Here is a 26294-nt window from a genome sequence, read left to right as displayed (position 1 = left end):
GTAGGTCAGGCTGGACCACAACCCCAGCCAGTGCACAGCAGGGATCTGAGGTTCCTCCTCAGGTATCAGACCCAGCGCATGTTCCTGGGAGTCACCAGGAAATGCACTTGTCGTGGGCTCTGTTTACAGGGGAGGTTGCCACAAAGAAGCCCCAGGGAGAGACACAGCTGTGGTTTCAGCACGTTGTACCACCTAGACAAGGGGCAGGGCTGGCCAGATTTACTAGACCTACATATTCTCCAGTGGTTCTTGGAATTTCAAGGCCAAAAACTCTCCCTTAGTAGCTTCCAGCAGGTCCCCAAATGCCTGTTTGGAGGGTGCAGAACAGACCCCTTCCATGAGAACTGTCAGGAAGCAGGATGTCCTTGCTACCATTGGTTGAAGGTCCACCATGTGCCAGACATAGTGTAACAACACTATGAAGTAAACCTCTTATTCTCCGCATTTTATGAGCAAAGTGTGGCTCAGATATGCTACGGGGTCTGCCTCAGGCCACACAGGATACAGGTGTTGGGGATGGGATCTGTATCTGGGTTTGGGAGAGACTTCAGGTCCTGGGTGCTTCCCCACCCAGCTCTGTTCTCAGCAAGACCCAGTGAGTCCCTGGGGTCTCAGCTGCCCCCAGAGCCTGCGCAGTGAGTGGAACGACCTGGGGGGCTCCACATGGTGCCAGACCTGCCCGCACCTCCTCCGCCCCACCCAACCTACCACAGGAGCGCCATGTAGTGCTGGGGGTCAACCGGGTTGCAGAAGATGTGGCCTTCCAGGGTGGGCGTGGGCTCCTGAAGCCAGAGAAACAGGGTGTCGCTGGTGCCCAGGCTGACCTGCAGACAGACGGGCAGAGGTGAAGCGGCTCCGTCTCGCCAGCTCCACGCGCCCTGACCCCCATCGCTTCACTCCTCAGGCTGCAGACTTCGGATTAAACGCCACCTCCTCAGAGAAACCTCTGCTGACCCTCCCATACCAAGTCCAAAGTCAGCTCCCCAGATTCAGGCTCCCATGGATCCTGCGGGCAGATTCTCTAGAACTTACTACAACTACCTCTAACTCGTGGTTTGGGTGACAACGGGTTTCCCACTAGAAGCAGAAGGGTCTGGGTTATGTCGTCATCGCTTAGGGAGCTCACAGTCCTCTAGCCCGAGGTCTGACCCTTCTGCCACTGTGCTCACCACAACCGGCCACTGTCAAGGCAGGCAGGGGACCTGTCTGCTCAGCAAAGGCAACTGACCTTCTAAGAGAGGACCTGTGGGCAGGTCCTGGGGCCTGGGTCTCCCTATCCTCTCCCTCAGCTGCCTTTTGACCCTGGAAGTCCCTCTGATAGGCAGCAAAGATGCTGCTGAGGCCCAGCACCCTCGTCCCCTGGGGCAGAAAGCTGACCCTGCCTGAGGGAGGGAGTGGTCACCTTACCGCAATGTCACCTTCCTCCAGCCTCATGCCTGCCAGCGACGCTGAGAATGGGAGGGGAGCCTGTGGTTAGCAGGAGGTCACATGAGAGCCACAAAGCAAACCAGTCACCCCCCCACCCCGCCAGATGTGAGTGCAGCCCCCATCTCCCACCCCAGTCCACAAGCTAAGGGAGATGCAGGAACAGGGTGAGGCAAGGGCTCAGGACGCCCCAAGGGCTACAGGGTGGAGCCTCTGTGGTCAGGGCCTCTGATTTGGACTCAGAAACCTCATCTAAAGGGGTCCAAACTCCCCACCCACTGTTAGGCACTCCCAGGAGTGCAGAGGACCAAGGGGGCCAAGTCAAGACACCAGGATACACACGGCGGAGAAAGACAAAGGCGAGGCCGGAGTGAGAGGCTTTCCCCCACCTCGGTGGTATGGAAAGGGGCAAGGTAATGTTGACTGTCCCCTTTATGTGAGGTCCATGACCGTGATGTTTATCTGCCTTCCTCACTGATACACCCTGGAACTGAAAGGTCTGCCAGGTAGCAGCAGGCCTTAAACGTTGAGTGAATGAATGAATGAAGAAGAAATGTGGGCAGGAACAGGTGTACTCAAACACTGCTGCTGAGGTACGATCAGCAGAGTGCCAGAGCCCTGGATTCAGGAATCCTACCTCTGAGAGCTTATCCTATAGGCCGCAGGGGTCCCCAACCCCCTACCGGTCCGCACAGCAGGAGGTGAGTGGCGGGCGGGCGAGCGAGTGGAGCTTCATCTGCCGCTCCCCATCGCTCGCGTTACCGCCTGATCCAACCCCCCCCGCCCCACACCGTCCGTGGAAAAACTGTCTTCCATGAAACTGGTCCCTGGTGCCAAAAGGGTTGGAGACTGCTGCTATAGGGACAACGGACAAGATAATGTTTGCATGGCCTAAACGGTAGAAGCCACGCCTACCTCCATCTCCCAGCTCCATCTGAGGGACGTTGGCAAAGTAAATGCCAGGACGATGGAAACCTAAACAACCACTAATGATGTTGCACAAAAATATTGCCTTGGTTGGTTAAAATAAACTGTTTATTTATGGGCATAGGAAAAGAAGGTTGGAAGGACAGTCCTCAAAATTTTAACTGTGGGGCTTCCCTGGTGGCGCAGTGGTTGAGAGTCCGCCTGCCGATGCAGGGGACGCGGGTTCATGCCCCGGCCCGGGAGGATCCCACATGCCGCGGAGCGGCTGGACCCGTGAGACATGGCCGCTGGGTCTGCGCGTCCGGAGCCTGTGCTCCGCAATGGGGGAGGCCACGGCGGTGAGAGGCCCGCGGACCACAAAAAAAAAAAAAATTTAACTGTGGTTATCTCTGGGTTAAGAGATTACGGATGATTTTTTTTTTACATCCTTCCTTTGGTTTGTCGGTACTTAAAATTTTTTTCTGCAATGAAGAGGTATCCCTTGTGTATAAGAAAAAGAAGCATAAGACTAATGCATTACTTAAGACAGCAGCAAAGTGAAGGTCAGATTTAGGGAGGGAACGGCTGAGGGCTACCTGCCTGGTATCTCCAACATTCAGCCTGAAACCGCAGTCCAGAAGGACGGTTTAGGAAGCTGCTTCTTTGTTGTTCCCTCTGCAACATGCCAGAAGCTCATGCTTCTGTGGTTCAAAAGCAGGCCCATTATTCTCCCTGACATTCTTCCAGTTGACAGAGTAGGTGTAAGAATATACATTTTTCTAACCAGACTCAGAAACTTAGGAAACAAACTTACGGTTACCAAAGGGGAAAGGTGGGGGCAGGGGGGAGGGAAATACTGGGAGGTTGGGATTAACATATACACACTAATATATATAAAACAATCAACAAGGACCTACTGTCTAGCACAGAGAACTCTACTCAGTACTCTGTAATAACCTATATGAGAAAACCATCTGGAAAAGAATAGATATATGTATAACTAAATCACTTTGCTGGACACACCACATTGTATATCAACAATGCTCCAATATAAAAAAACAATGCATTTGTTTCTAACGAGACCTGATGAAGTTACTTTCATTTTGAAAGGCAAACAAACGTGGCCCACAAAGCATAGAACTGTCCTGAATCGGTGCTTGTGCACCATCTGTTCCTTTCTGAGGGTGACTCAGCTTTTAGGGCAGAGAGGAACTGGGGCCTGGCACCCTCCAGGAGCCAGGGCACCAGAACATGCCCACCACAGGCCGGAGCTTCCTCTCAAATCAGGCGCCCAGGGGACAGAGCGACAGGCTTCAAGCCTTGCTCCTGCAGGAGTCTGGCCACTGTCTACCAGCCTCTGTCTCACCTCACCTCAGACCAGGAACGTGAGGCTCCCTTCTCCAAAACCTGCTCTGAGTTTGGGTTTGTGCCTTGACAACAGGGCTCCGTGTGAAGTTCTACAGAATCTGTGCAGGGACGGGGAGGCCCTCGTCTGGCTCCTGGGGGTTCCCTGCAGATGCCAGGGTGGAGGCCACCCCAGAAGGGAGGGGGCACAGCCAGGACCCGGATGCAACCACAGGGGTGGCGGGGACATCCTCGCTGTGCCCTCAGCTCCAAAGCAGACAGGCCTAAAGCAGACCTAGGAGCACCACGAGTGTTACTCATAGTGGTGGCAGAAACAGGAGTAACGGTGACTTAAATGTCTTTTCCCGGGCACAAAAATACACATAGATACTGCAGAAAATACGGCACATAAAATCATGATGATGATGATGAATGAATTTTAACAAGACCTTCAGCCCATTTCCAGGCACACAGCTCAACTCCTAGATGCGTGTGCCTCTCTCTTTTTATTTTATTTTTGCTGTCCACATCCTCATCTATACAACCCGTAGGAGGTAAGCACAGGGAGGCTCACGGGTGTGGAAGCCAGGAGAAGGGCTGAAGTCAGACCCCGGCCTCCACCACACCCTTCCATATGTACCTGAGACTCACTTCCTTAGAGAAGGAATGGTTGCTTAGGAAGGCAACCTGGGGTAGAGTTGCCAGATAAAATATAAGACGCTCAGTCACATTTCAAGTTCAGAGAAACAATATTTGGGACACACTTACACTGAAAAATCATTTGTCATCTGAAATTCAAACATTGCCTGGGACATACTCATCCTACCTCATCATTTGTCCTTCCTCTGAATTCAAGTTTAACTGGGTGTCCTGTATTTGTATTTACTCTATCCAGCAACCCTGATTTGGTGGCCCATTAGGAAAAGGGCTGCAGAGGTGGGGTGAGGGGCAGCAGTCTGGTGGTACTTATTGTGGCCACTTGGCCTTTCTTTAGAGATCTGTCAGCCCCTCCGGGGGGGGGGCCTCAGGAACCCCCAGAGGAGAAGAAAAGGAGGAAGAGGAGACAAGGGGCTTGGACGAAGTCGTACCTATAGGTCAAGTGATGGGGCAGAGACTCAAAGCTGGGTCCCAGAGGAAGGGGTGGGGGAACTGAGATGTTTAGCTTGGAACAGCAAAGGCAGGTGAGCAAAATCCCACCCTTGGACGTGTTGAAACTGGAGGAGGTTTTGAGCTGCTGCTAATTCTGAGGCTGAGGGTCTGGCACTCTGGCAGCAGCCACCAGGGCCAGGCAGGCGTGTAAATAGGCTGTATTTATTCTGTCCTTGAATTTGCCTTTTCATCACTTTTCTTCATTTTTCCTGTTTGTCTTTTCCCAAACTGATAATGTTGTAAATATTTGTTTTAAATTAGAAATTTAATAAAAATTAATGGCTGTTGCTAAAAAAAAAAAAAAAAAAAAGAAAAGAAAAGGCAGGTGAGGGAGGGTGGGCACTGTCTTCCTCAATCGCTGATCAGGTTTCTTTCACCTGGAGGTGCAGCACTCAGTGGCTCTTGTGGGCAGAGTCAGAGCCAAGGCGGGGCAGGTACAAGGCGTGAGAGTTCAGACCAGCAGGCGGGCAGGCACCAAGGGAGGGAGGGCCCACCCCGGACAGGCTTCCCCAAGAAGCCCCAAGAAGCCGGCTGGCATTCTCCAGTGTCCCACAAGGACCAAGGCGGGCTACTGGGAGGGTGAGATCCCCTGAGGTACTCACCTGGGTTGTCCCCAGTGAAGGCCACCACTTTGCATCCTGGAGGAAACCCATAGCGCTGGACGAAGTAGGAAGAAATGGCCCCCTGAGGAGAGAAGGCAAGCACGCTCTGCTGAGGCAAACCCCACATGCTCGACACAACTGTCCACACCTCGGGCCACAGGAAGGCCACAGGCCTGGGTGGGGCCTACAGTCGCATCACACCTGAGACGTCCCTCCTGTTCACAGAACACCAGAGGAGCCCAGCACAGGGCTGCAACCACGCACGTGAGGTCATCCCACTGCCTTGAAGCCCACTTAATTTTGAGATTCAAAGCAACTAGAACAGACCAGTTCCCATTGTGGACTTGCTCTGTAAGCTCCAAATTATGGATGTAGCATTAAAAGTAAAGAAATAACAGGAGGAAATCATTAAGCAAACTCATAGAAGTAGATAATGCCTTGCACACACGCTCTATCAGTCAGATTAAGAGTCATTGGACACATTTGTGCAGAGGTCAACGTTCTAAAGAAAATAAAGCAAGGAAAGGCTTCCACCAGGAACCACAGCTCTCAGGGCCCCTCCAAGACCGCCTGTGGGATCAGAGGGCAGGGATAACTTCTGGACAGACCTAGCGTCTCTAGAGGGCACGGTTATGAAAAGAAAGCATTTCCCCCCCTTTCCCTGTCTTGGTTCCAAAAGTGTAAAATAAATGATGGGATTTCCTGGTGTCTGGGAAGAACATTTTACTCCATCCAGCCAACTTTCGGATTTACATCAGAATAAAGCCATCTCCTGGGAGATAACTGTCTTGGCCTCTGTTGCCTCAGAAAACAGAGCCTGAGTCAGGGCTTGTGCAGGTGGCTTATTTGGGGAAGTAACCCCAGGAAATGAGAAGGGGACAGGGAAGAACGGAACAGGAAAGGGGGGAAAGCCCACCCCAGGGTCCTCTGTGGAGCTGGTCATGGCTGTGAGCTGCGTCTGAGGAGCTGCATGAAATGCATGGGGGGACTGTCCACCTGGGGATGGAACAGGGAGCAGCTCTCCGTAGCTCCCCACCAGTGAAGGGCACACGTGGGGTGCTAACTCCCTGACCCTCCAGGCTGGCAGAGCACAACTGTGGAGTCCCAGAAGGCTCTGGGCAGAAGTGAGGCAAATGAGATGCAGCTCAGGCAGGGTTCTGCTAGGCGACACCTGCGTGAAGCCACAACAGCTGGCAAAAAAGTGGGCTGGGAGGATGCAAGGTGGGAAGCATCTGCTACACTATATCTCCAAATATTTTCCTGCAGAAAAGGAGAGAAAGCCATTTGGGCACCACCTTCAGAAAAAGGGATGACAGAAAACATGGATTTTGCTTGTTTCCCCCCATCACGTGGGTACCTAAGTTACAAATGAAAATACACTTTTCACCATCAGTTCTTTTCCATTCCTCAAGCTGCTGGTGTCTGCACGGGCTACCTCTTGGAGGCATGTGTTCCTGGCATAAGGCAAACAAAGCCGGTTGCCGTGGACAAAACACCGCTCTCCATCTCACTTGAAACTAAAAGCCGTGTGTGGAATACCAGTCCCAGAGGCTTGGCTGTTTTCTGTTAGCCCTTCCTTTTTCTTTCTGCTGTGCATCAGCCTGCCTGGGTCCTGAACTGTCTGCTTCTACAGGGCAGGACACCCTTAACTTAAGCTCTGTGCGCTGGCCTCACGGCACCCTCTGGATGATGACGATTTGGCTTGGAGATTCTGCTCATGGTGGCAAGGGCTGTTTTCAGCAGGTCACTGTTCATCTCAGAAAGGGCTTCTGTGGTTGGGACTCCACACGTGAGGAGTGAGGCACTCGTGATAGCCTGGTTCTCCTGGTGGCCCACCCCTCCCAGCTCTGTGACTCTCCCCGGGACTCAGGGGCCCTTGTCCTTCCTTTGCAGCCAACGCTCTGCACCACCCAGGGGTTCTGCTTGCTCTGGCTGTGGGGCACATGCTCCCCGCCAAAGGGCCGAGTGCAGGGCCCAACCAAGAACTTAGCCGGCCAACTAGGGGAAACCAGGGCGTGGACAGTCAGTGTCTATTCCGAATGTGGGTGCCACACTGATGGTTAAATTAGAAATTTAATTGGTTGTTTTTAATAAATTTAATTAATTAATTAATTAATTTTTTAATAAATTTAATTTAATTGGTTGTTTTTAATAAATTTATTTATTTATTTATTTTGGGCTGCATTGGGTCTCTGTTGCTGCACATGGGCTTTCTCTAATTGCGGCGAGTGGGGGCTACTCTTTGTTGCAGTGCATGGGCTTCTCGTTGTGGTGGCTTCTCTTGCAGAGCACAGGCTCTCGGAGTGTGGGCTTCAGTAGTTGTGGCACGCAGGCTCAGTAGTTGTGGCTCGCGGGCTCTAGAGCACAGGCTCAGTAGTTGTGGTGCACGGCCTTAGTTGCTCTGCGGCATGTGGGATCTCTGGGACCAGGGCTCAAACCCATGTTCCCTGCATCGGCAGTTGGATTCTTAACCACTGCACCACCAAGGAAGTCCCTGGTTAAAGCTTTTTAATTGAATTGTTTAGTTTTTTGCTGTTAAGTTGTATGAGTTCTTTATATATGTATTGGATATTAACCCTTTATCAGATATATAGTTTGCAAATATTTTCTCTCATTTGATGGGTTGCCTTTTCACTTTGTTGACCGTTTCCTTTGCTGTGTAGAAGCTTTTTACTTTGATGTAGTTATTGCACCTGAGTACAAGACACTGATACAGACATTTTGCTCTGAATCACGTCAAATACTTATCTTGTACTAGGCAAAGTCACATGTGTGTGTGCCTGTGTGTAAATGGATGGGTGTGTGTGTGTGTGTGTGTGTGTGTGTGTGTGTATACTACACAGCTTCCCCAGTAGCTGCCAGCTCCCCAGTGAGCCGCGTCACTGGGCAGGGAACCTACCACAACCGAGCATGACGGCACCGGCAGGCCGAGCTTCTCTTCTAGATGAGGTGCACAGGCACCAAGGCAAGCCTGCGACCAGACTTTGTCCTGGATCCGCAACAAGTTCATTCCAGAACCTAAGGAAGGAAGGAAACAAGAAAGAGAAATCTCAAAAAGGGACCTTTTGTAAAAATGCACAAATCTGGCCGAGAGTGGATCATTCTTGCAGCTAAACGTATACCTGGAGCTCTTTCCCGATGGAACGTATACAACGTGCCTGGGTAACTCTGGAACCAGAGAGCCAGAGGTCAGCAGGGCCCTTAGAAACACATGCCTCCACCCCCCCAAACATTCCTCATGGGCTTAAATCCCACAGTTAGCCTGGAAATCCATTGCTCTAAGACCTGGCTGAGGGAGGGGAGCTCCCACCAATGTCACCTAGGATGGCTCTGCGTGCCCCCTGGGGTTCAAGGCTAGAGGCAGCCCTGGCACTGATGTGGGTCAGCTCTCAGGGATTTCCCAATCACATCTAACTTTCTGAGGAAAGCTCTCGGACGCCTCTAAACTTCCTCATGCTCGTCACTAAGATCCGCTAAGTCTTCCCTAAAACGATCTACTTCTCCCAAGGTTCTCCTGAGGATGGGGAGGGGGGAGAACCCAGGGCTCAGGTGGACAGCCCTCCTCCTCTATGGGCCCAGGTGGAGGCAGGCAGGTGGGCTGGGTGCTGCTAGAGCCCCGTGCCCATGTGAGATGGTCAGACTGCTGGTAAATGAAGAGGTGACTTCTGGACACAGGGGAGTGGGTGGAGACCCAGCTGAGGCTGAAGCTCAGGAATGTCTAGTGCAACAACGTAACGTTCCCCAGCAGCACTTAGAGGCTGGCTGGGGTGAGTGTGGAGGACACAGGTGGATACAGGCTATTCCACGGGTAGGGCTCTGCTGGTCTGAGCTCCAAGGAGCTGGGTTCCTGTGTGGGATGAAGCTTTTCTTCTACAGATTGTGAGTGAAGCTTCGGGACCGTTCCTTAGTCACCCTCCGTGCCCTGAAAACTAGACTAGCGTCTGGTACACGACAGCACTCACACACTTCAGCTGAGCTCCCGGAGACTCGGAGCGACTCGAGGCTCTTCCGAGGCCACCCTCCCAGGCCAGGACTCTTGCTCTGCATTCTCCTCTCTCCACGCTAGTCTCACCCAAGAGCTCCTTCAGCAACCTCCTCCCAGCTCTCCTTCTCCACTGGCATCGTTTGCATTTATTTATTTGTTTGTTTGTTTATTTATCAGAGTATAGTTGCTTTACAATGTTGTGTTAGTCTCTACCGTTCAGCACAGTGAATCAGCCATACATATACACATATCCCCTCTTTTTTGGATTTCCTGATCATTTAGGTCACCACAGAGCACTGAGTAGAGTTCCCTGTGCTAAACAGAAGGTTCTCATTAGTTATCTGTTTTATACATAGTATCTGCATTTATTTTTGTTAGGGTTTTGATTCCAGAAGCTCACCACTCTCATGAGTTCCCCAAACGTGGACAAAAACTTCAATAAGTTACTCCTTGTGGGAGCCAGGCTCCAAGATGATCCCTACTCATCCCCTAGTGTTCACACCGTTGAGGTCCCCTCTCCCTGTTCCCGTAGGCCTGTGTGACCAGGGACAGGGATGTACATCACTCCCAAGATCATGTGAAAGACTCTGCAGCTTCTGCTTGGCCGCTGTCTCCTCTCACCCCTCGCTTGGGGTGAATCCAGCTCCCATATGGGGGAGGGGCTCACGTGGCAAGGAACTGAGGCCTCTGGCCCACGGACACGTGCGTGGCCTGGAAGTGGATCCTCCAGCCCCAGTCAAGCCTTTAAGTGACCGCAGCGCTGGCGGCCAGCTTGAGTGCCACCTCCTAAGAGACCCTAGGCCAGAACCATCCAGAGAAGCCCCTCCCTGATTACTGACCTTCAGAAACTCTGTGAGATAATAAACATTTATGACTCTCAGCTGCTAAGCGCTGGGGCCATTTGTTACACCGCAAAAGATAATACACTCCCTTCTTGGCAACAGACGGTAGGGCTGGAAGACTGGCACCCACCCGGGTGCATGGGGCTCAGGCTGTCCGCACGCCCGCTAAACAGACCCACACCACGGACGCTGAAGACTTACCGTCACTGTAGTCAATAGGAGAGTGAGACCCAAGGAACAGAGAAGCAGCAAAACTACTGACCAAGGAAATTCTCTGCAGAAGAGAGAAACACAGTGAGATTTATGACTCACTTCCATCAACAACTGACTGCTTCTGACACACACACAACAGGACAAGAGTTTTAAACTGGGGAGGGAGGTAGAAATTTTGGGCACGATGCCCCAGCAATGTGAGGGACTGAGTATCCCTCAGTCCTTCAGGGCATTTCGAGTGGCTGGAACACCAAGAAGTGACTCCTCAGGAAAGCCCCTTGCTCTGCAGTTTCTGACAAGCCATAAAACCGTCAAGTTCAAAACGAAAAAAAAAAAAAAGGGAGTTCCCTGGTGGGAAGGATTCCGGGTTTTCACTGCCTGGGGTCTGGGCTCGATCCCTAGTCAGGGAACTAAGATCCTGCAAGCTGCGAGGCACTGCCACAAATAAAAACCAACCACAAACCAACCAACTACAAAACCTGATAAAAAAGCCACGCTTAGGGAAGCAGGTTTTCACCCAGAATCCATATGCCAGGGAGTGTCGTGCCCTGATTTCCCTCCTCCATGTCTGTGGTCTTTGTATCTAGTCGCAGAGGAAGTGGGATGCGTGGCCACAGGATTCAGAAACAACAAACACAGTCTCAGGGGTTCAGAATGAGAAGGGAAAGCCGGCCCCTCAGAAGCCAGAGGCGCCAAACATGAATGGGAGGAACTGATAATGGATGCTAAACGTCACCCTGAGGGTCTCTGCTTCCACGTGGGAATCACGGGCCCTTGGACCGGAGGAGAGAATGCCATCACCTCCTGTCCCCAGTTGGGCCACCTTTGTTCCACACATAGAATTCAGAGAATTTGTATCACCCCCTCCCCCCAAAACCTTCATTAACGGCTAAAGCTGCACAGTAACGTGGAACCTTGAATCACTAAATTAGAAACTGCATGTTAACGTCCAAGGTTTAAAAGGCAATTTGGTTTAACACAAGCTGATCATTTTCTAATTACTCAGAGAGAAAAATCACTAGCCACGATGTTGAGCTGCTTCTCAGGCAGCATTAAGTGCTGGCTTTCAGCAACTGTGGACCAAGGAATGAACCTGGGTTCCTGGCTCTGGTTGGAGGGCCACAGCTGGAGACATTGGTCCAGCCTTACAAATTTCCTAAGAAAACAATGACCCCACACCAATCAAATGCAGGTAACCATCCTGCATTAACCACAGAAATTGAGCAGACAGAGCATAAGGGCACCCAGATCTCCTACTCAGGTGGTCCCAGGAAGCCACCAGTCCCCCTGCTCCCACCCTGACCCTGACCTCCACCTTTCTGGTCAGGAGAGCCCCGGAATTCTCTTTCCCACAATTCCGTTCTTTCCCTCCTCTTTGGAAAAAGCCTGACAATGAGAATAAAAGCAAATTGAATATATATCATCTTTAATGTCTGCTAACCAATGTTTTTAGCCCATGCACATGAGATTTATTTATGCTAAGTTATAAAAGGAATTCAACTGTGACTTTCAATCAAAGAGGAGTGTTTAGGGACTTCCCTGGCGGTCCAGTGGTTAAGACTTCGCCTTCCAATACAGGGGGTTCGATCCCTGGTTGGGGAGCTAAGATCCCACATGCCTCGCAGCCAAAAAACCAGAAACAGAAGCAATATTGTAACAAATTCAAAAAAGACTTTAAAAATGGTCCACATCAAAAAAAAAAAAAATCTTAAAAAAAAAAAGAGAAAAAATAAAAAAGAGGAACGTTCAACCAACCTCTGTGTGTGAGTAGGCCTCGGGGTTCTGCTGGTAAAGCTTTGCAATTTGGTTTCCTGTAAATCGCTGGAAAAAGAGTGTAAATTCTTAAAAACCCAAATCCTACAGGGAATGATCAACTTCATAAAGTAAAGTTCGTGTAGCACGCTCTGAAGGTTAGTTAGCATGATGAGAGCTTAAGGCCTCAAATCTGGAAATGTCTGACGTCTGCTGAGCATCCTTAGTAATAACCTCGCTCCTCACACAGGAGGGTGTCTGCTCTGACCAAGGGCACCCATGCAGGGGACTCAGGTATTATCCCCACCCACATTCTTCTTCCTTAAGGCAACCCAAGTGGGGTTGGTCCTATCCCCCAAACCTCTGCTCCAGGGAGTATCGAATTACCCCAGCTGGGCCAAGAGCAGCCACCCTAGGGGATGGGGTAGGACCATGGATGAAGCCAACAGGAAAGAGGCACTCTTATTTTTTTTACTTTCGCAGGAGCTGCACTAAGCATCTTACAAGCACTGACTCCTTTCAGCTCCCAGACTACCCAAAATGTAAGTGCTATTTTTATCTCCAGGTTAAAGCGGCTGAAACTGAGATGCCATCGTCACCCGCATACACAGCACAGCCTGGGTCACACGTCAGCTCTGACCTGGGAGGGCTGAGGCGCGACAGGAGGTCTGCCCGTGCTCGCTGAGCGGCACACGTGGCCTTGCTCAGAATGGCTCCACAGGGGTGGCACCCACACAGCGTCACGTGATCCCCACAGGCACAGGTCACCAGCCGTGTCCTCCCAGACACCCAGGAAGAAGGCACCAGAGCCAGCAACCAGACCTTCCTCCTGGCCCAGCCCGTCCCCAGCCCGTGGCGGGCGTCGCCCACCTCATAGGCGCGGGACCCGGTGAGGCAGCTGAGAGCCTGGGCCCCACCCACGGTGGCCTCCAGCTGGCGGCACTGGGCTGTGGTGCTGGAGTCCATCCACACCGGGCAGTCACTGATGGAGAAACAGGCCTGGAAAGAAGGGGCAGAGGCACAGGCATGAGCTCCGCCCACTGACTCCGGGGGGCCGCCCTGGCGCTGGCAGTCACGCCCATCACAGCAGCTGTGGACGCCTCTTCCCTGGATGTGACCTTGGAAGACCCACGGGCAAGCCCTTTATGTCCAAACCTCGGCCCGGCCTAGCGGGGTCTCTCCCCAGAAAGCTCAAGGTGGAAGGTTCTGGCGAGGACACCTGAGCACCACAGGCCAATACCAGAGATGGGCGGTGAAGGGCCAGAGCTGCAGCAAAGGGCAGCTTGGCGGGGGCCTGTGGAGCCTGGGAGAAAAGGAGACGCCAGAGCCTACCTTCCCAGCATCACCGGGAGGCATCACGTCCCAGGGGGAGATTCCTGAGGGGGGAACTCGCAACAGAGTCCTGCTGGGCTGGAGGGGACCAGTGTGACGTGGGCTGTTAGCACCTGAGCCTCTGTCCAGACAGCAGGGATGTCTGTGGCAGGCAGGCAGGGAAGACCACGCCCACAGGCCTGCTGCCCAAGCCAACTTCCCACACCCTTGACGATGCACAAAAGCCCCAGGCTTCAGGACCCACAGGACTCGGGGCCCTTCTCCCCATTACGCAAGTTTCTCAGACTCCCACAGCATGGCCAGTTACCTGCAGCTGCTCGTGCAACAGGAGGTCCGGTGACAAGCTTGCCAGAACCTGGCTGGCCCCAGACTTCCAGTACACGCTTCCATGTTGCTGCCGAGGGAAAACCCAAGCCCATGTTCACGTGGCCGTGGCCACACACCTGTGTCAGCCTCCTGGAGACCCAGAAAGACCCCAGACCACACGCCAAAGAACTGGACTCCAAGCCTGCCCCGCCACTTGTAAGTCGCAGAGGTCATCACCTTTACGAGACTTGGTTTTCATTTCTATAATATGGGGAGGAACTCTGCCCTGTCCACCTCAAAACTTGTAGGAAGGGTCCAAGAAAGAACTATCGGTCTGGATTTTGGTGGCTTTGTAAAACTGTGCTTAAATATATTGCTCATAATATTACCTGACATTCACTCATTCATTCACTTATCCATTATTCATTCAACAAACATTGATGGATCACCCAGATCGTGCCAGGCATGGGACAGATGACTAGGGTAGTATTGTCGCTACTCTGCAGGATACTGGAGTTGAGTCAGGGAAAAGGACACAAACGGACAAAACCCTATTAAGTGCAGTGGTAGGACTGTGGGAACACAGAGGAGGGGAGGGGCATCTAGCCAGCTGGGGGTGCAGGTGGGTAGAAGCGGACGTGATAATTAGGGAAGGATCCCGGAGTTGAGGGTGGAGGTGCTCCACGCAGAGAGTAACCACAGCTGAGAGAGGCTGGCAGGTGCACGGAAGGGGCCTGAGGCTGGGGCCGGGGGCAGTAGGGACTGGACGGGGAGGTGACAGCCTGAGCCTTGACATCCATGCTCGGGAGGCTGGGGTTTGTCTTGGGGTGGTGAGAACTCTGGATTGGCAGGGGAGTGACATGGCCAGGGCTGAATGTATGAAAGGGCTTGTGGGAGTCATGGAGAAGGTAGGTTGGAGGAAGGGAGGAGAAACAGAGGCCCAGAGAAAAATGATGGGTACTAGGCCTGGGGCAACAGAGGCGGAGTTGGAGAAGTGGCAGACTCAAGAGCCATGTACAAATCAGCAGCACGAGGGGACCCCCTGGATGTAGGGGTGGGAAGATGGAGGGGTCAGGAATGACACCTGGGTTATGGCCCCGGTGGAGAAGGAGAACTCCCCAAGAAAGGGCACCGGAGGAGGACATCGGGGGAAAGACAGTGCGCTCAGTCTGGGACATGATAAGTTTGGGGTATTCCTGGGACACCCGGCCAAGGGGGCGGAGGGGATGTCTGGGAGGGAGAGGGTGTCCAGGCCTGGGGTTCAGGTGAGAGATGTGGACAAGATCACCAGGGACTCTGTTTAGTGTAACAAGGACACAATCAATACACTCCTGTTAGGTCAGGGGAAGAAGAGGCATCTTCAGAAGCATCAGTAAGTGCTCTCTAATGAGGATGTGAAGACACGCTAATCCAGCATGGAGCAAAGTGATTCGGAGGGTAACACTGGACTTGAATCCTGACTCCTCCTAGCAGCTATGTGACCTTGGGCAAGTGACATCACCACTTGGTGCCTCTGTTTCCCCATGTAAATGGCAGTGATAATGAAAGCAGCTAAAGCTTGAAGTTTTTTTGCCCTGTCCTATGTATTTAACATTCACATTGACCCTACGGCACATGGATTAAGTTAGTGCATGTCAAATGCTCAGTACTGCACCTGCCATCCACTAAGTGCTCCATTGTTACTAATATCTCTACTACTAAAACTGCTATCATTATTAGCATGGTTTCTGACTTTGCTTTTACTTCCAAGAAACAGAAAAGCAATTTTGTGCCCTCAAACAGTCATAGTACATTCATGTCAAATACTTCCTCTTCCCCTTGGAGGACCTCTATCCAGTGCCTCCTCACCCTGTGTCCTATTTTGTATAACGCTTAATTGTAAGAACTGTCTCAAATCCTTTTGCAAGGAGGGAAGTGATATATCCACCAAGGTGAAACAGCTATACGGATTTTCACTGCAACAACACGTGCGCTGTGGCTTTCAAGAACAAGCAACTTCCCTCGAGGGAAGCTGTCACCTCAGCACCTGCACCGCTGCCCAAGACACACGCCCTTATGCCATAGACAGAGGATGCAGCAAACAAACCTGGCCCGCCCCAGACAAGGCGAGGACTTGAGAGAAGTCAAAGCCTGAAGCCTTCATCTTCTCCAAGATGATATCCAAAGCCTGAGAAGAAACACAGAATCCACTGTGACTGTCCTGAACCACGGAACCAGGCTAACACACAAGCCTTGATTTGGACTGTAAGTGCCTGCCCTTCCAGCGGAGGCAGAGAAGGAACTGAGGCCTCGGGATTTGGAAGCACTAGAATAAATACATCAATTAAACAAGTAGCCATCAAGCCAACAAAAAAGTGAGCTATGCTAAAAATACTTTAAATAAATGGAATCAGAAACCAGCACTCCTCAAATTTTGCTTCTCCAATCGGTGACTTCCAGGCACGCAGGAAGAGCAAAAACGAGGTGGCTCAAATTTCGGTTTCTTTTATCTGCATTTTCAACCCACCATATTAGTGATATAACTTCACTGCAATGGAGAGGCAAAGAGCAAAGCAGAGGCTCCCATCAGAACAGGGCTCCAGGCCCAGACTCCTGTGTCCGGGAGTACAGGTTGGAGGGAGGAGGTAAAGATGGTGACCATTTGTCCCAACCCCCTATTTCCCCCTCCACCGTCTGGTTGGAACTGCCTTTCTGGCAAGACCCCATGTGTGGGATGGATGGTGCCACCCAGCAGAGCTTGACACTTCCCCGGGAATTAGATACGCATCCCAGGCTGTGTTTTCTTCAGGCTACAGAAGCCACTGGAGCTTTGGCCTGACCCTCCCACCCCCATCCTATGCCGGGAGGGCTCTTTCACAGTCCTGGCTGCGGCTGCCAACTTGGCCCTGCTTGCCAAACCTCAGGCAGGGAGTGGGGCAGAGCTGGGGAAGGGACTGGCAAAGCTAGAACAGATCCAGTTCTGGGGGCCCCTCAGGAGTAGCAATTATCCTGGTCCCAACCCCAAGCCTGGCTCTCTACTCACTTGCCACCTCCCCAAGTTATGGCCTTGGCCCATCCAAAGCCCCTGACATCCTCAGTGGGACCTCCAGACAGTGACTCTTGCCGGTTACCCCCACTGCCGCTGCCCTGTGCTCCGGCTCAGCCCCCTGAAGTATTTCCCCGGCAGCCTGTGCGGCGGAAGTTCATCCTTTACCCCCAGTCCTCCAGTATGAGTCAGGGTTAGGCCGATAAAAAAGAAATCATCCTTGTTACATTAACAGAAAGAAGTTAGTACAGGGAATCGGTTAAACAGGCACTGGAGGACTGAAAAAGCTTTGGCCAGACACATCCAGTGCTGCCTTCGGCTGGCCTCTAGTTTCAGGGTCTCAGGTCCCCTGCAGCCCATGAGGCAGCCCTTGGCTCCTATCATACCTGCCTGTGATGTCCACACACCCTGGCCCTGTGGCCCCGTGGGTCACCCGGATGTGGCAACAGGCATCTTCCTTTCTCACTGGTCCTGAGCGAGCAGGCCTGCTTGGGATGGATCTGAGCCTGACTGGGCAGGTCACAAGCCACCATTCTGAAGGCCTCTGCCCCTGGAGTTAAAGAGTCTGGCGACTGAGCACTAAGAGAAGAGCCCAAGGGGCATGTTTGGATCTCAGGGTTCAAGCGTGGCCACAGGGCCTGAAATCAGAGTGTTTGGGAACCGTTTGCTCTGTGGCATTTTAAAGATGGTCACTGGCAGGACTTTCCAGCTGCTCTGGCTTCAGAACCTGGAAGCCCTCTGTGAGTCCTCTCAGCTCAGGAGTACTGAGGCTGAGTCTGGCCCTAGGACCATGCAGATTCCACTTCCTCAGGAGGACCTCTCAACAGAGGCTCTCATGGGCTGCCACCTTTGGGCTTCCTAGCAAATCGCCAAGTCTGCTGGTAAGATGGGCTGGGAGAGGAGAGGGACAGGAATCCCTGTATTTACCTGGACCCACATCAGGACTGGAGAAGTCACTGTCAGCCCATCCTCGTGAACATGAACTCCACCCTGAGTCCTACAAGCAGAAGAGAGAATGTGGGATAGAGCCTCAGGCGGAGGCCCAGTGATGGCAGACCCTGGATCCCTCCCACAGAAGGAGAAGCACCCTCCCACCCCCGTAGCCCTGTGTGGGAACTCTAGATTGAACAGGGAAGATGCTGGGCAAGATGGAGAGAGAAGGCATGGAAATTGCCCAGTGTGGCCCAGAGGTGGCAATTCTCAGAAAGCACCAGCAAAAACAAGCCTTCTCAGTGTAAGGGGTTCACCCTGCAAGGCGGTCACTTGGAGCAGTGGGCATGAAAGGACTGGAGAAATTTGGGGTTGGAGTAGAAGCCCTTCCAAATCCACTTCATAATCTTGGAGTGAGGAGGCCTTTTAAACAATGACTCAAAACCAAGAAGCAACAGAAAAAGAGACTGAGAAATTCAATGACATAAAAAACAAAAACTCAAATATGGCAACAACAGCAATAACCCCAGCAGAAGAAAAGAAATAATTAAAATTAGAACACGAGTCAATGAAAATGAAAAGAGAAAATCAATGAAACCTAAAGCTGATCCTTTGAAAAGATCAATAAAATTGATAAATCTCTAGCCAGGCTCATCAAGAGAAAAAAGAGAGAAGACACAAATTCCCAACATCAGAAATGATAGAAGGGTCATAACTACTGATCCCATAGGCATCAAAGGACAATAAAGGAACATTATGAACAATTCTCTGGCCACAAACCTGATAGGTTAGATGAAATGGACCAGTTCCTTGAAAGACACAAACTACCAAAACTCTAACGTGGGTGGCCTGCAGTAATATAAAATATGAAAGCAAGGGCTTCCCTGGTGGCGCAGTGGTTAAGAATCTGCCTACCAATGCAGGGGACACGGGTTCGAGCCCTGGTCTGGGAAGATCCCACATGCTGCGGAGCAACTAAGCCCATGTGCCACAACTACTGAGCCTGCACTCTAGAGTCCGCAAGCCACAACTACTGAGCCCACGTGCCACAACTACCGAAGCCCCTGTGCCTAGAGCCCGTGCTCTGCAACAAGAGAAGCCACTGCAATGAGAAGCCCACACACCACAACAAAGAGTAGCCCCGGCTTGCCGCAACTGGAGAAAGTCCGTGTGCGGTAATGAAGACCCAATGCAGCCAAAAATAAATAAATAAAATAAATTAAAAAAATATATATATGAAAGCAAGGTGGCTTCCAACCTCAGCTCAAAGGAGACACATTAGCTGGGGGAGAAATAGATGGCAACACAGGTGATGGGCAGTGAGAGGGAAAGGCCAGCAGAGAAGGCTTCAAGAAGGAAATGACATCTAAAATAGACATGGAGGGAAACTTCTACCAGGACCTCTCTGAGACACCTCAAAATCAACAGATCCACAGCTGTTATGGACTGAATTGTGTCCCCCAAAATTCATAAGTTGAAGGACTTCCCTGGTGGTCCAGTGGTTAAGACTCCATGCTTCCACTGCTGGGTGCACAGGTTCGACCCCTGGTCGGGGAACTAAGATCCCACATGCCACACAGCGCGGTCAAAAAAAAAGAAAGTTTCTTGAACTGAATAAAAATGAAAATACAACATATCAACTTAAAAAAAAAGATCAGGACATAGATAACATAACTGGGAGACACCAGGGGTGCACTCACACAGAGAGACAGCCATGTGAGAGGCAGCAAGAAGGCAGCCATCTGGAAATGAAGGAGAGAGACCTCAGAGGAAAGCAAGGCTGCCAGCACCTTGAAATTGGACTTCCAGACTCCAGACCCATGAGAGCACAAATGTCTGTTATTTAAACCACCCAGTCTGTGGTATTTTGTTCTGGAAGCCCTACCAAACTAATACAAAACCTAAACTCATGATCTTTCTTCTGGAAACCAATTCTCTTTCATAGTCTACCATCCACCCTGAATGCCAGCCAGAAGCCTCACCTTCTCATCTCACATTCAATTCTGTACCAAGACCTGTCAATTTTACCACCAGCTCTCTCTCCTCCAGTCAACATCATTTCTCATCCAGATGATCCTGAAAAACCTCCTCAGTAGTTTTCCAACCTGTATTCTGGCCACATCCCACCTGCTTTCCCACTGCACCAGAGAGATCTTTTCAAAACACAAATAAAACCATGTCATGCCTCCCCGGCCCCCCCATTCCTATGGCCCTTCAGTGGGTGACCATAGCTTTTAGGATAAAGACAAACTCTATTCCATGGCCTATATGGCCCAACCCAGCTTCCACCTCCCTCTCTGCTCCCCAGCCACTTGGCCTTCTTCAGTTCCACTAATGAGCAGTGTTCCTTGCCACAGGGCCTTTGCACATGCTGTTCCTTCTGCATGGAAAGCTCTCTACCTTCTATCACCTGGCTAACCCCACTCATTCAGATCTTGGCTTAAGCACTACTTCCTTAGCAACATTCCCTAAACTACTCTCACAAGTCTAGGTCACGTTCCTTTACAATAAGCACTTGAAGAAGTGAGTTTCTTTCCTTCAATGGCCTTCTCTGAGTTTATAAACAAACATTCTTTTGGTTTTTTTTTTTCTTTAATCAATCAGTCTTTGATTGATATCAATCCCCCCCACTCAATGGGAAGCTCTGGGAAAGCAAGGACAATGTCTCTTTTTCGTTTACCATCCCAGCGCCCAGCATAGCGCTTGGTACAAAGTAAGTCTCAACTGATACCTACTATACATATATGAAGCAATGAGTGGAATTGGAAAGGAATGCAGAAGCGTGCATTCTAGGCATAGAAGAAAGATGCTGAGAGATTTATTAAGACAGCCCCTCCTGCAGTTTGAGGAAACCAGAACAGTGTGGTTTATAAATGTAAAAGGTTGAAGGAGGGGGAGTTCCCTGGTGGTCCAGCGGTTAGGACTCACGCTTTCACTTGGTGGGGGGGTGCCCAGGTTCAATCCCTGGTGGGGGAACTACAGTCCCGCAAGCTGCACACGGTACAGCCAAAAAAAGGTTCAGGGAGGACCTCAAAACCAACCCCCAACACACACATGCACACTAGGTACATACCCAAATTCTAGAAGGTCTCTGTCAAAATGCACACTGTCCTCATAGAAGACATTCAGCTCTGCATCAACTGCAACAACTTTTACCTGGAAGGCATTAAAAAAAAACAATGTATAGAATTTTCCTCAGCTTCTACACTGGTCCAGGGATATGAACATCACCAAGTGAAGCCCAGCCCCCTAGAAGTGGTTCAGTCTGGAGACCTCCTTGAGGCTGGGGTGCATCATTGTAACCATGGGAACAGAGGCCTCATCTGGGGACATATCCAAAGACTTAGTAAAATGGAGAAGCTGAGGCTAAGCAGAAACACCCATGTAGCTCAGGGAATTTTTGCCCTTCAAACAGCCAAAGCCAAGATGCTCTAGAGGTAGATGTCCACAGATAAGCTGGTTCCTGTGCCAGGCAAGGAGGTCTGAGAAAGTCCTAGAGGGGAAGGCATGGGAGGCAAGGTTTTGAGATGTCTCTTGGAGGTCCACGCTTGCAGAGATCTGAGAGGCAAGGTCCCTGGTCTGTTCCCACAGGCCATGGTCAAGGGCCAGAGACACATGCCCCAATGGAGCAGACCTCCAAACTCAAGGATACAACTCCTTTCCTGGACAGATGGAGAAACTGAGGCCTAGCAGGACAACCTGACTTATCCAAGGTCCCACAAGACTTTGATCAGGGATTGGCCTTGCTCCCTTGACCCATCCGAGGAGGGGGATTTCACTGCAACTGTGTTGATTTCCCAAGTTAAGGAGGAGCCAGCCTCTTGGCACCCCAAGCCCAGTTTGAAGACAAATTTTGACTCTGCTTGCCTGTCTGACTGGCCCTGAGAGCAGCACAGCTGGGCACGTTGACCCGAGCACGCTGGTGCCAACCAAGGGCTGTCACAGGGCGGAACAAAGTTCAGGTGTACACTGTGCCCATTTCACTTAAAAAAAAAAAAAAAAGCTTCTAGCGGTGATCTGGTTGCAGTTCACTGGTTCTGCCTGCGTGTCTACCCGTCTGTCTGGTCGTCTGTTTACAGTAGCTGAGCTCCTTCGGGTCCCTGTCAATCTGTGCCCATGACGGCGCGCGAGTCCTTCGGGTCACCCCCAGCCTTCCGGGCATTTCCCCGCCACGTACCCGTGGGTCCCTCGGGAGCGTGGGGGTGGACGCCCTTTCTGGGAGTTCCGGGGTCCAGGCCGGGAGGAGGCGCCGGGTCCCCGGGAAGCCCGAGAGGGAGGCGCGCCCGCGGCGCGGCCCAGGGTTCCCGGCGCCCGGGTCCCCCGACAGCCCGCTCGGCGTCGCGAAAGAGGCGGCCCCGCCCGGCCAACCGCGGGCCCGCGCCGATACCTGCTGCGTGCTGAAGTCCCAGCCCAGGCAGCAGCGGCGACCGGTGTGCTCAGCCATGGCCACGGAGGTTCCAGGAAGCGTGTCGCTCTGCCGGTCCTTCCCGCCGCCGGACGGCCCCCGCGCCCCAACGCTCCGATGCGCCGGGGTCCGCCCCTCGCCCCGCCCGGCCGGACTCCGGGACCCGAGGCCCCCGCGGCCTTAAGCTCTGGCGCCGCCTGCTGGTGAACAGGGCGAGGACACATCGCGGCTCGGCCTCCGCCTGAGCTTCGCACCTGGGCGACCGACGGGTTTCCCCTGCGCAGCCCGCTCCCTCCAATCCCGCCCCGCCCCGCTTCCCATCCAAATGTGCTCCCTGCACAGGCCTGGCCCTAACGCTGCCTGCCTTCTCTCGGAGGACGCCTGGGCCAGAGGATTCAACCTTAAGCCGGCTTGTCCCTGTCTCTCTGGGGGCCCTGAGCCTGGGGACTTACATGGCCGTCCCTCTCGGGTACTGCAGTAGCTGTCCACTCATAGTGGTGAGTTAGGGGGCACAGGGAAATGTGCCCTGGGTTTGGAGGCATGGGGCTCCAGCAGGCCCTGTCCTGACCCAGTAGATCTGAGTAGTTCCCCAGCTCTGACGTGTGCCGCATCCCACCTCTGCATTTATCCCCAGTCTGACGTGTGCCGCATCCCACCTCTGCATTTATCCCCAGTCTGACGTGTGCCGCATCCCACCTCTGCATTTAAAGTCAGAGCTCCTGAGCCACCTCGCCCCCACTTCCCCCGGAGGGGACTCCTTCGTCACTCCTGCGGTCAGCTGGTATTCCAGGCACGGTGAAGGGGGATGAGAACCAAAAGCAGACTCACTCCTTCTCTTCCTGGAGCTGAGGACCCCTTCTCTCCCCCTCATTCCACCTAGTGTGTCCCGCAGAAGCCTTCCCAACACCCACCCAGGTGCTCCGCCCAGGAGCCCCCAGCGCAGCAGAGCCCCTGATGCAATGGTCTTATTACCCATATCTCTCTTGCTGAACTTGAGCTTCTTGGAACCCAGATCCTCTTCTTAGCCCAAGGTCCCAAGGTCAGTGGCAGGGCTGGACCCAAAGCTAGTGAGTTTGGGTGCAGAATTTACATGTTTAACCACTACACAAGACAATCTGCTGGGCAGCCTTGCGAGAAGGCCCATGGCAAAATATAAAAGTCTCTTGAAGGCTGAGGCAGCTGGCTGTTTCTCAAGCTGCCTCACAGGAAGACCTACTCTTGGTCAGGGGTGCCGTTCTCTATGGGCTGTGGCATCTCTACCCCGTGCTGGTGACTGGTGACTCATCCTTTCTCTTGATGTAATAGCACTTTCACTGTGGCCACAAAGAAGACTAGAGGTCTGAGAGCCCATCTGCCTGTTTAAGGAGACTGTACACCCACGATCTGATCCTTTAGCAAGGAATAAGGATGGAAATCTTAATTCCAAGTTATCAACGCGTCTCATACTGTCTTCCCTGTTGACGCCCTGAAAAGGCCCAGCCAGTAGTAGAGGGGTTTCAGGGAACCCTTGGGAAATGCTGCCGTGGCCTGAGGCTGGCCTTTTGCTTATCAGCTCCAACCTTGAACCTGGCTCCCTGCACCAGGGATTTAGGAACAAAGCAGAAACTGCCCTGGAGGTGTCTCTTCACCATGACCAGGTTGTCCACAGTGCCTAGCAAGGTTCCTTCCCATATCAGGCCCTAAGGACACCACAGCCTGAGGGCGAGGCAAACCCACAGGAGTCACGTGATCAGATTGGGTATAAGGAAGGTCACTCAAGATGCTGTGTGTGGAGAATGGGGGCAAAGGGGAGGAAGGAAAAATGAGTTAGAATGTAGCTGCAGGAGGCCTGAGCTAGGGCTAACACCTCAAGAGGTGCTGAGGATGGAGACTAGATGGATTCCAGAGATACTTAGGAAGCTCTGGGAACATCGTGGATTGCGAAAGGGAGCAGCAAAGGTAATGCTCAGGTTCCTGGCTTAGGTGACCTGGTTGGATAACCGCTGATGCATAACAAAACACCCCCAAACTTGATGACTTAAAACAATCATCTTTTCTTGTCTCTCAGATGTCAGCAGGTCAGCTGATCTAGGCTCGGCTCAGTTAGAGGGGCTCTGCTCCATGTGTCTCTCATCTTTCCTTTCCTGGGACCAGCAGTGTCCTACCAGCACGCTCTTCTCTTGAGAGCAGCAGGGCAGGGAATTCCCTGGCAGTCCAGTGGTTATGAAACAGGAGGGAAGGGGACAGGGCAGGCGTTTAAAAGCATGACATAGCCATAGGATATGACGAAAACTGGTTAGAACCAACTAGGTCCAAGATGACAGAATATTCGACTTCCAGTGGACCTTGAGCCTCATCATATGCTCATTGTAATACATTAGCATAAGGTAAGTGACACACCCTCCAGCGCCATGACAGTTCTGAGGCCAACTATCAGAGACCAAAAAAGTGGGCGGTGGCCCAATTCCTGGAAATCTCCACCCCTGCCCCAAAATAGTTGGAATAATCCTCCCACTCATTAGCCTATGAAATTACCCAGCCCCAAAAAACTAACCACACCAAGAGGTCGCTCTTGCCTTCTGAGATGGCCCACTCTCTGTCTGTGGAACGTGTTTCTCTCCCAAAAAAAAAAAAAAAAAAAAAAAATGGGCAGAAGACCTAAATAGACATTTCTCCAAAGACATACAGATTGAATTGAGTTTTCTTTGAAGCTAGGTGTTTGTCAACTGAATATACTACATCATAACACAGAAGTCAGTGAAAACTAATCTATCTGAGGGTAAGCACTAGATATAAACTTCAGAGAAAGAAAAAAATTTCATTTAGTAAATATAATAATGAGAACTCATTGTAAAATAGGAAAATGGAGACAAACATAAATTCAGTTCCTATACTCTGGTCGCCAATGAAACAACAGCAAACTATCTCTTCATTCTTTGAAGTCTGCATCCACAATATGGATTTTTCTCAAAGTTAACCTTTTTTTTTTTTGCGGTACGAGGGCCTCTCACTGTTGTGGCCTCTCCCGTTGCGGAACACAGGCTCCGGACGCGCAGGCTCAGCGGCCATGGCTCACGGGCCCAGCCGCTCCGCGGCATGTGGGATCTTCCCGGACCGGGGCGTGTCCCCTGCATTGGCAGGCGGACCCTCAACCACTGCGCCACCAGGGAAGCCCTAACCTTTTTCTTTGAGAAAAATCCTGAAGAAATATGCTTTCTGGATAAAGATGCACTGTTTTTAAATTCCAATATATTTTATCCTGTTTGTGTAAAAATAGCTGACTAGTTTTTATCCAACCCATCTAAAGCTGTGTTCATTAGTACTGATGCTACTGAAACTGTTCAGGCTGATGTATCTCCTTCTAAATGAGTAGTTTTAAGAGTGAAAAGTTAGGATTGTACTGGTAGCTTTAATTCCTATCCCTTCCACTTCTAGGACAAAGATAAAATCGCTGAATCAATCAAATGTAATCAGAAATTGGGAAATGAAATAGACAAATCAGGGACTTCCCTGGCGGTCCAGTGGTTAAGACTTGGCGCTTTCAATGCCGTGGCCTCAGTTCGGGGAACTAAGATGACGTGACCAAAAAAAAAAAGGCAAATCAATTATAATTCAGGTTTACTAATTTATTATATCTGTCTGAAATTTTTTAGAAGATGTCATCTTGAGATATGATAGATATTAAATAATTCTTCTCTCTGTTCTATCTCAAAGGTAGTACAAATTTTTTGTAAGATCAGTGGGAAGCTGTTATGATTTTTTGAATTTTATTTATTTTTTTATACAGCAGGTTCTTATTAGTTATCCATGTTATACATATAAGTATATATGTCAATCCCAGTCTCCCAATGGAAGCTGTTATGATTGAAAATAAATGTTTGGAACTATAGCCCTTAGCAGGGCAAATGTCATACAGTTTTGTTTATCCAAGTCTGAGGGTGAGGGGTGTCCTGCCTCCAGTTAAATAAGTAACTCATGCAGCTGGGATTAAGATTTTTAAAAGCTGATTTTGTGTTTATGTCTAGAGAAAACTTTGATGGACTTTGATGTTTCAGCAGATTCCAAAGAGCTCTGAGGAGAAAAGTTCTTATTTTCACCA

At 51.3% G+C, this 26294-nt stretch overlaps 1 protein-coding gene across 5 annotated transcripts in view; it reads right to left on the bottom strand.

Moving 5' to 3' along the window:
* Positions 1-22318, bottom strand: part of XYLB (xylulokinase) — a 43706-nt gene extending 21388 nt beyond the window's left edge. For 4 of the 5 annotated variants that reach the window (XR_013830315.1, XM_079935301.1, XM_079935302.1 and 1 more), the window contains exons 1-12: positions 22199-22318; positions 20885-20967; positions 17809-17878; positions 15943-16023; positions 13858-13944; positions 13089-13217; positions 12222-12287; positions 10455-10527; positions 8326-8444; positions 5427-5508; positions 1408-1448; positions 709-824 (exon numbers count right to left, since the gene is read on the bottom strand). Coding sequence is in view for 4 of the 5 variants with exons in the window: in XM_079935301.1 (XP_079791427.1) it covers positions 709-824; positions 1408-1448; positions 5427-5508; positions 8326-8444; positions 10455-10527; positions 12222-12287; positions 13089-13217; positions 13858-13944; positions 15943-16023; positions 17809-17878; positions 20885-20967; positions 22199-22255 (1004 nt within the window). In the remaining variant the exon portion in view is untranslated. The remainder of the gene's footprint in view (positions 1-708; positions 825-1407; positions 1449-5426; positions 5509-8325; positions 8445-10454; positions 10528-12221; positions 12288-13088; positions 13218-13857; positions 13945-15942; positions 16024-17808; positions 17879-20884; positions 20968-22198) is intronic. The other variant, XM_079935304.1, reaches the window with a different exon arrangement.
* Between the last annotated feature and the right edge of the window lie 3976 nt (positions 22319-26294).

This window comes from Stenella coeruleoalba (assembly GCF_951394435.1).
Source record: "Stenella coeruleoalba genome assembly, chromosome: 10".
In the NCBI taxonomy this organism is placed as follows: domain Eukaryota; kingdom Metazoa; phylum Chordata; class Mammalia; order Artiodactyla; family Delphinidae; genus Stenella; species Stenella coeruleoalba.
Note: the sequence above shows the minus strand (reverse complement) of the source record. Positions and strands in the feature narration are given on the sequence as shown.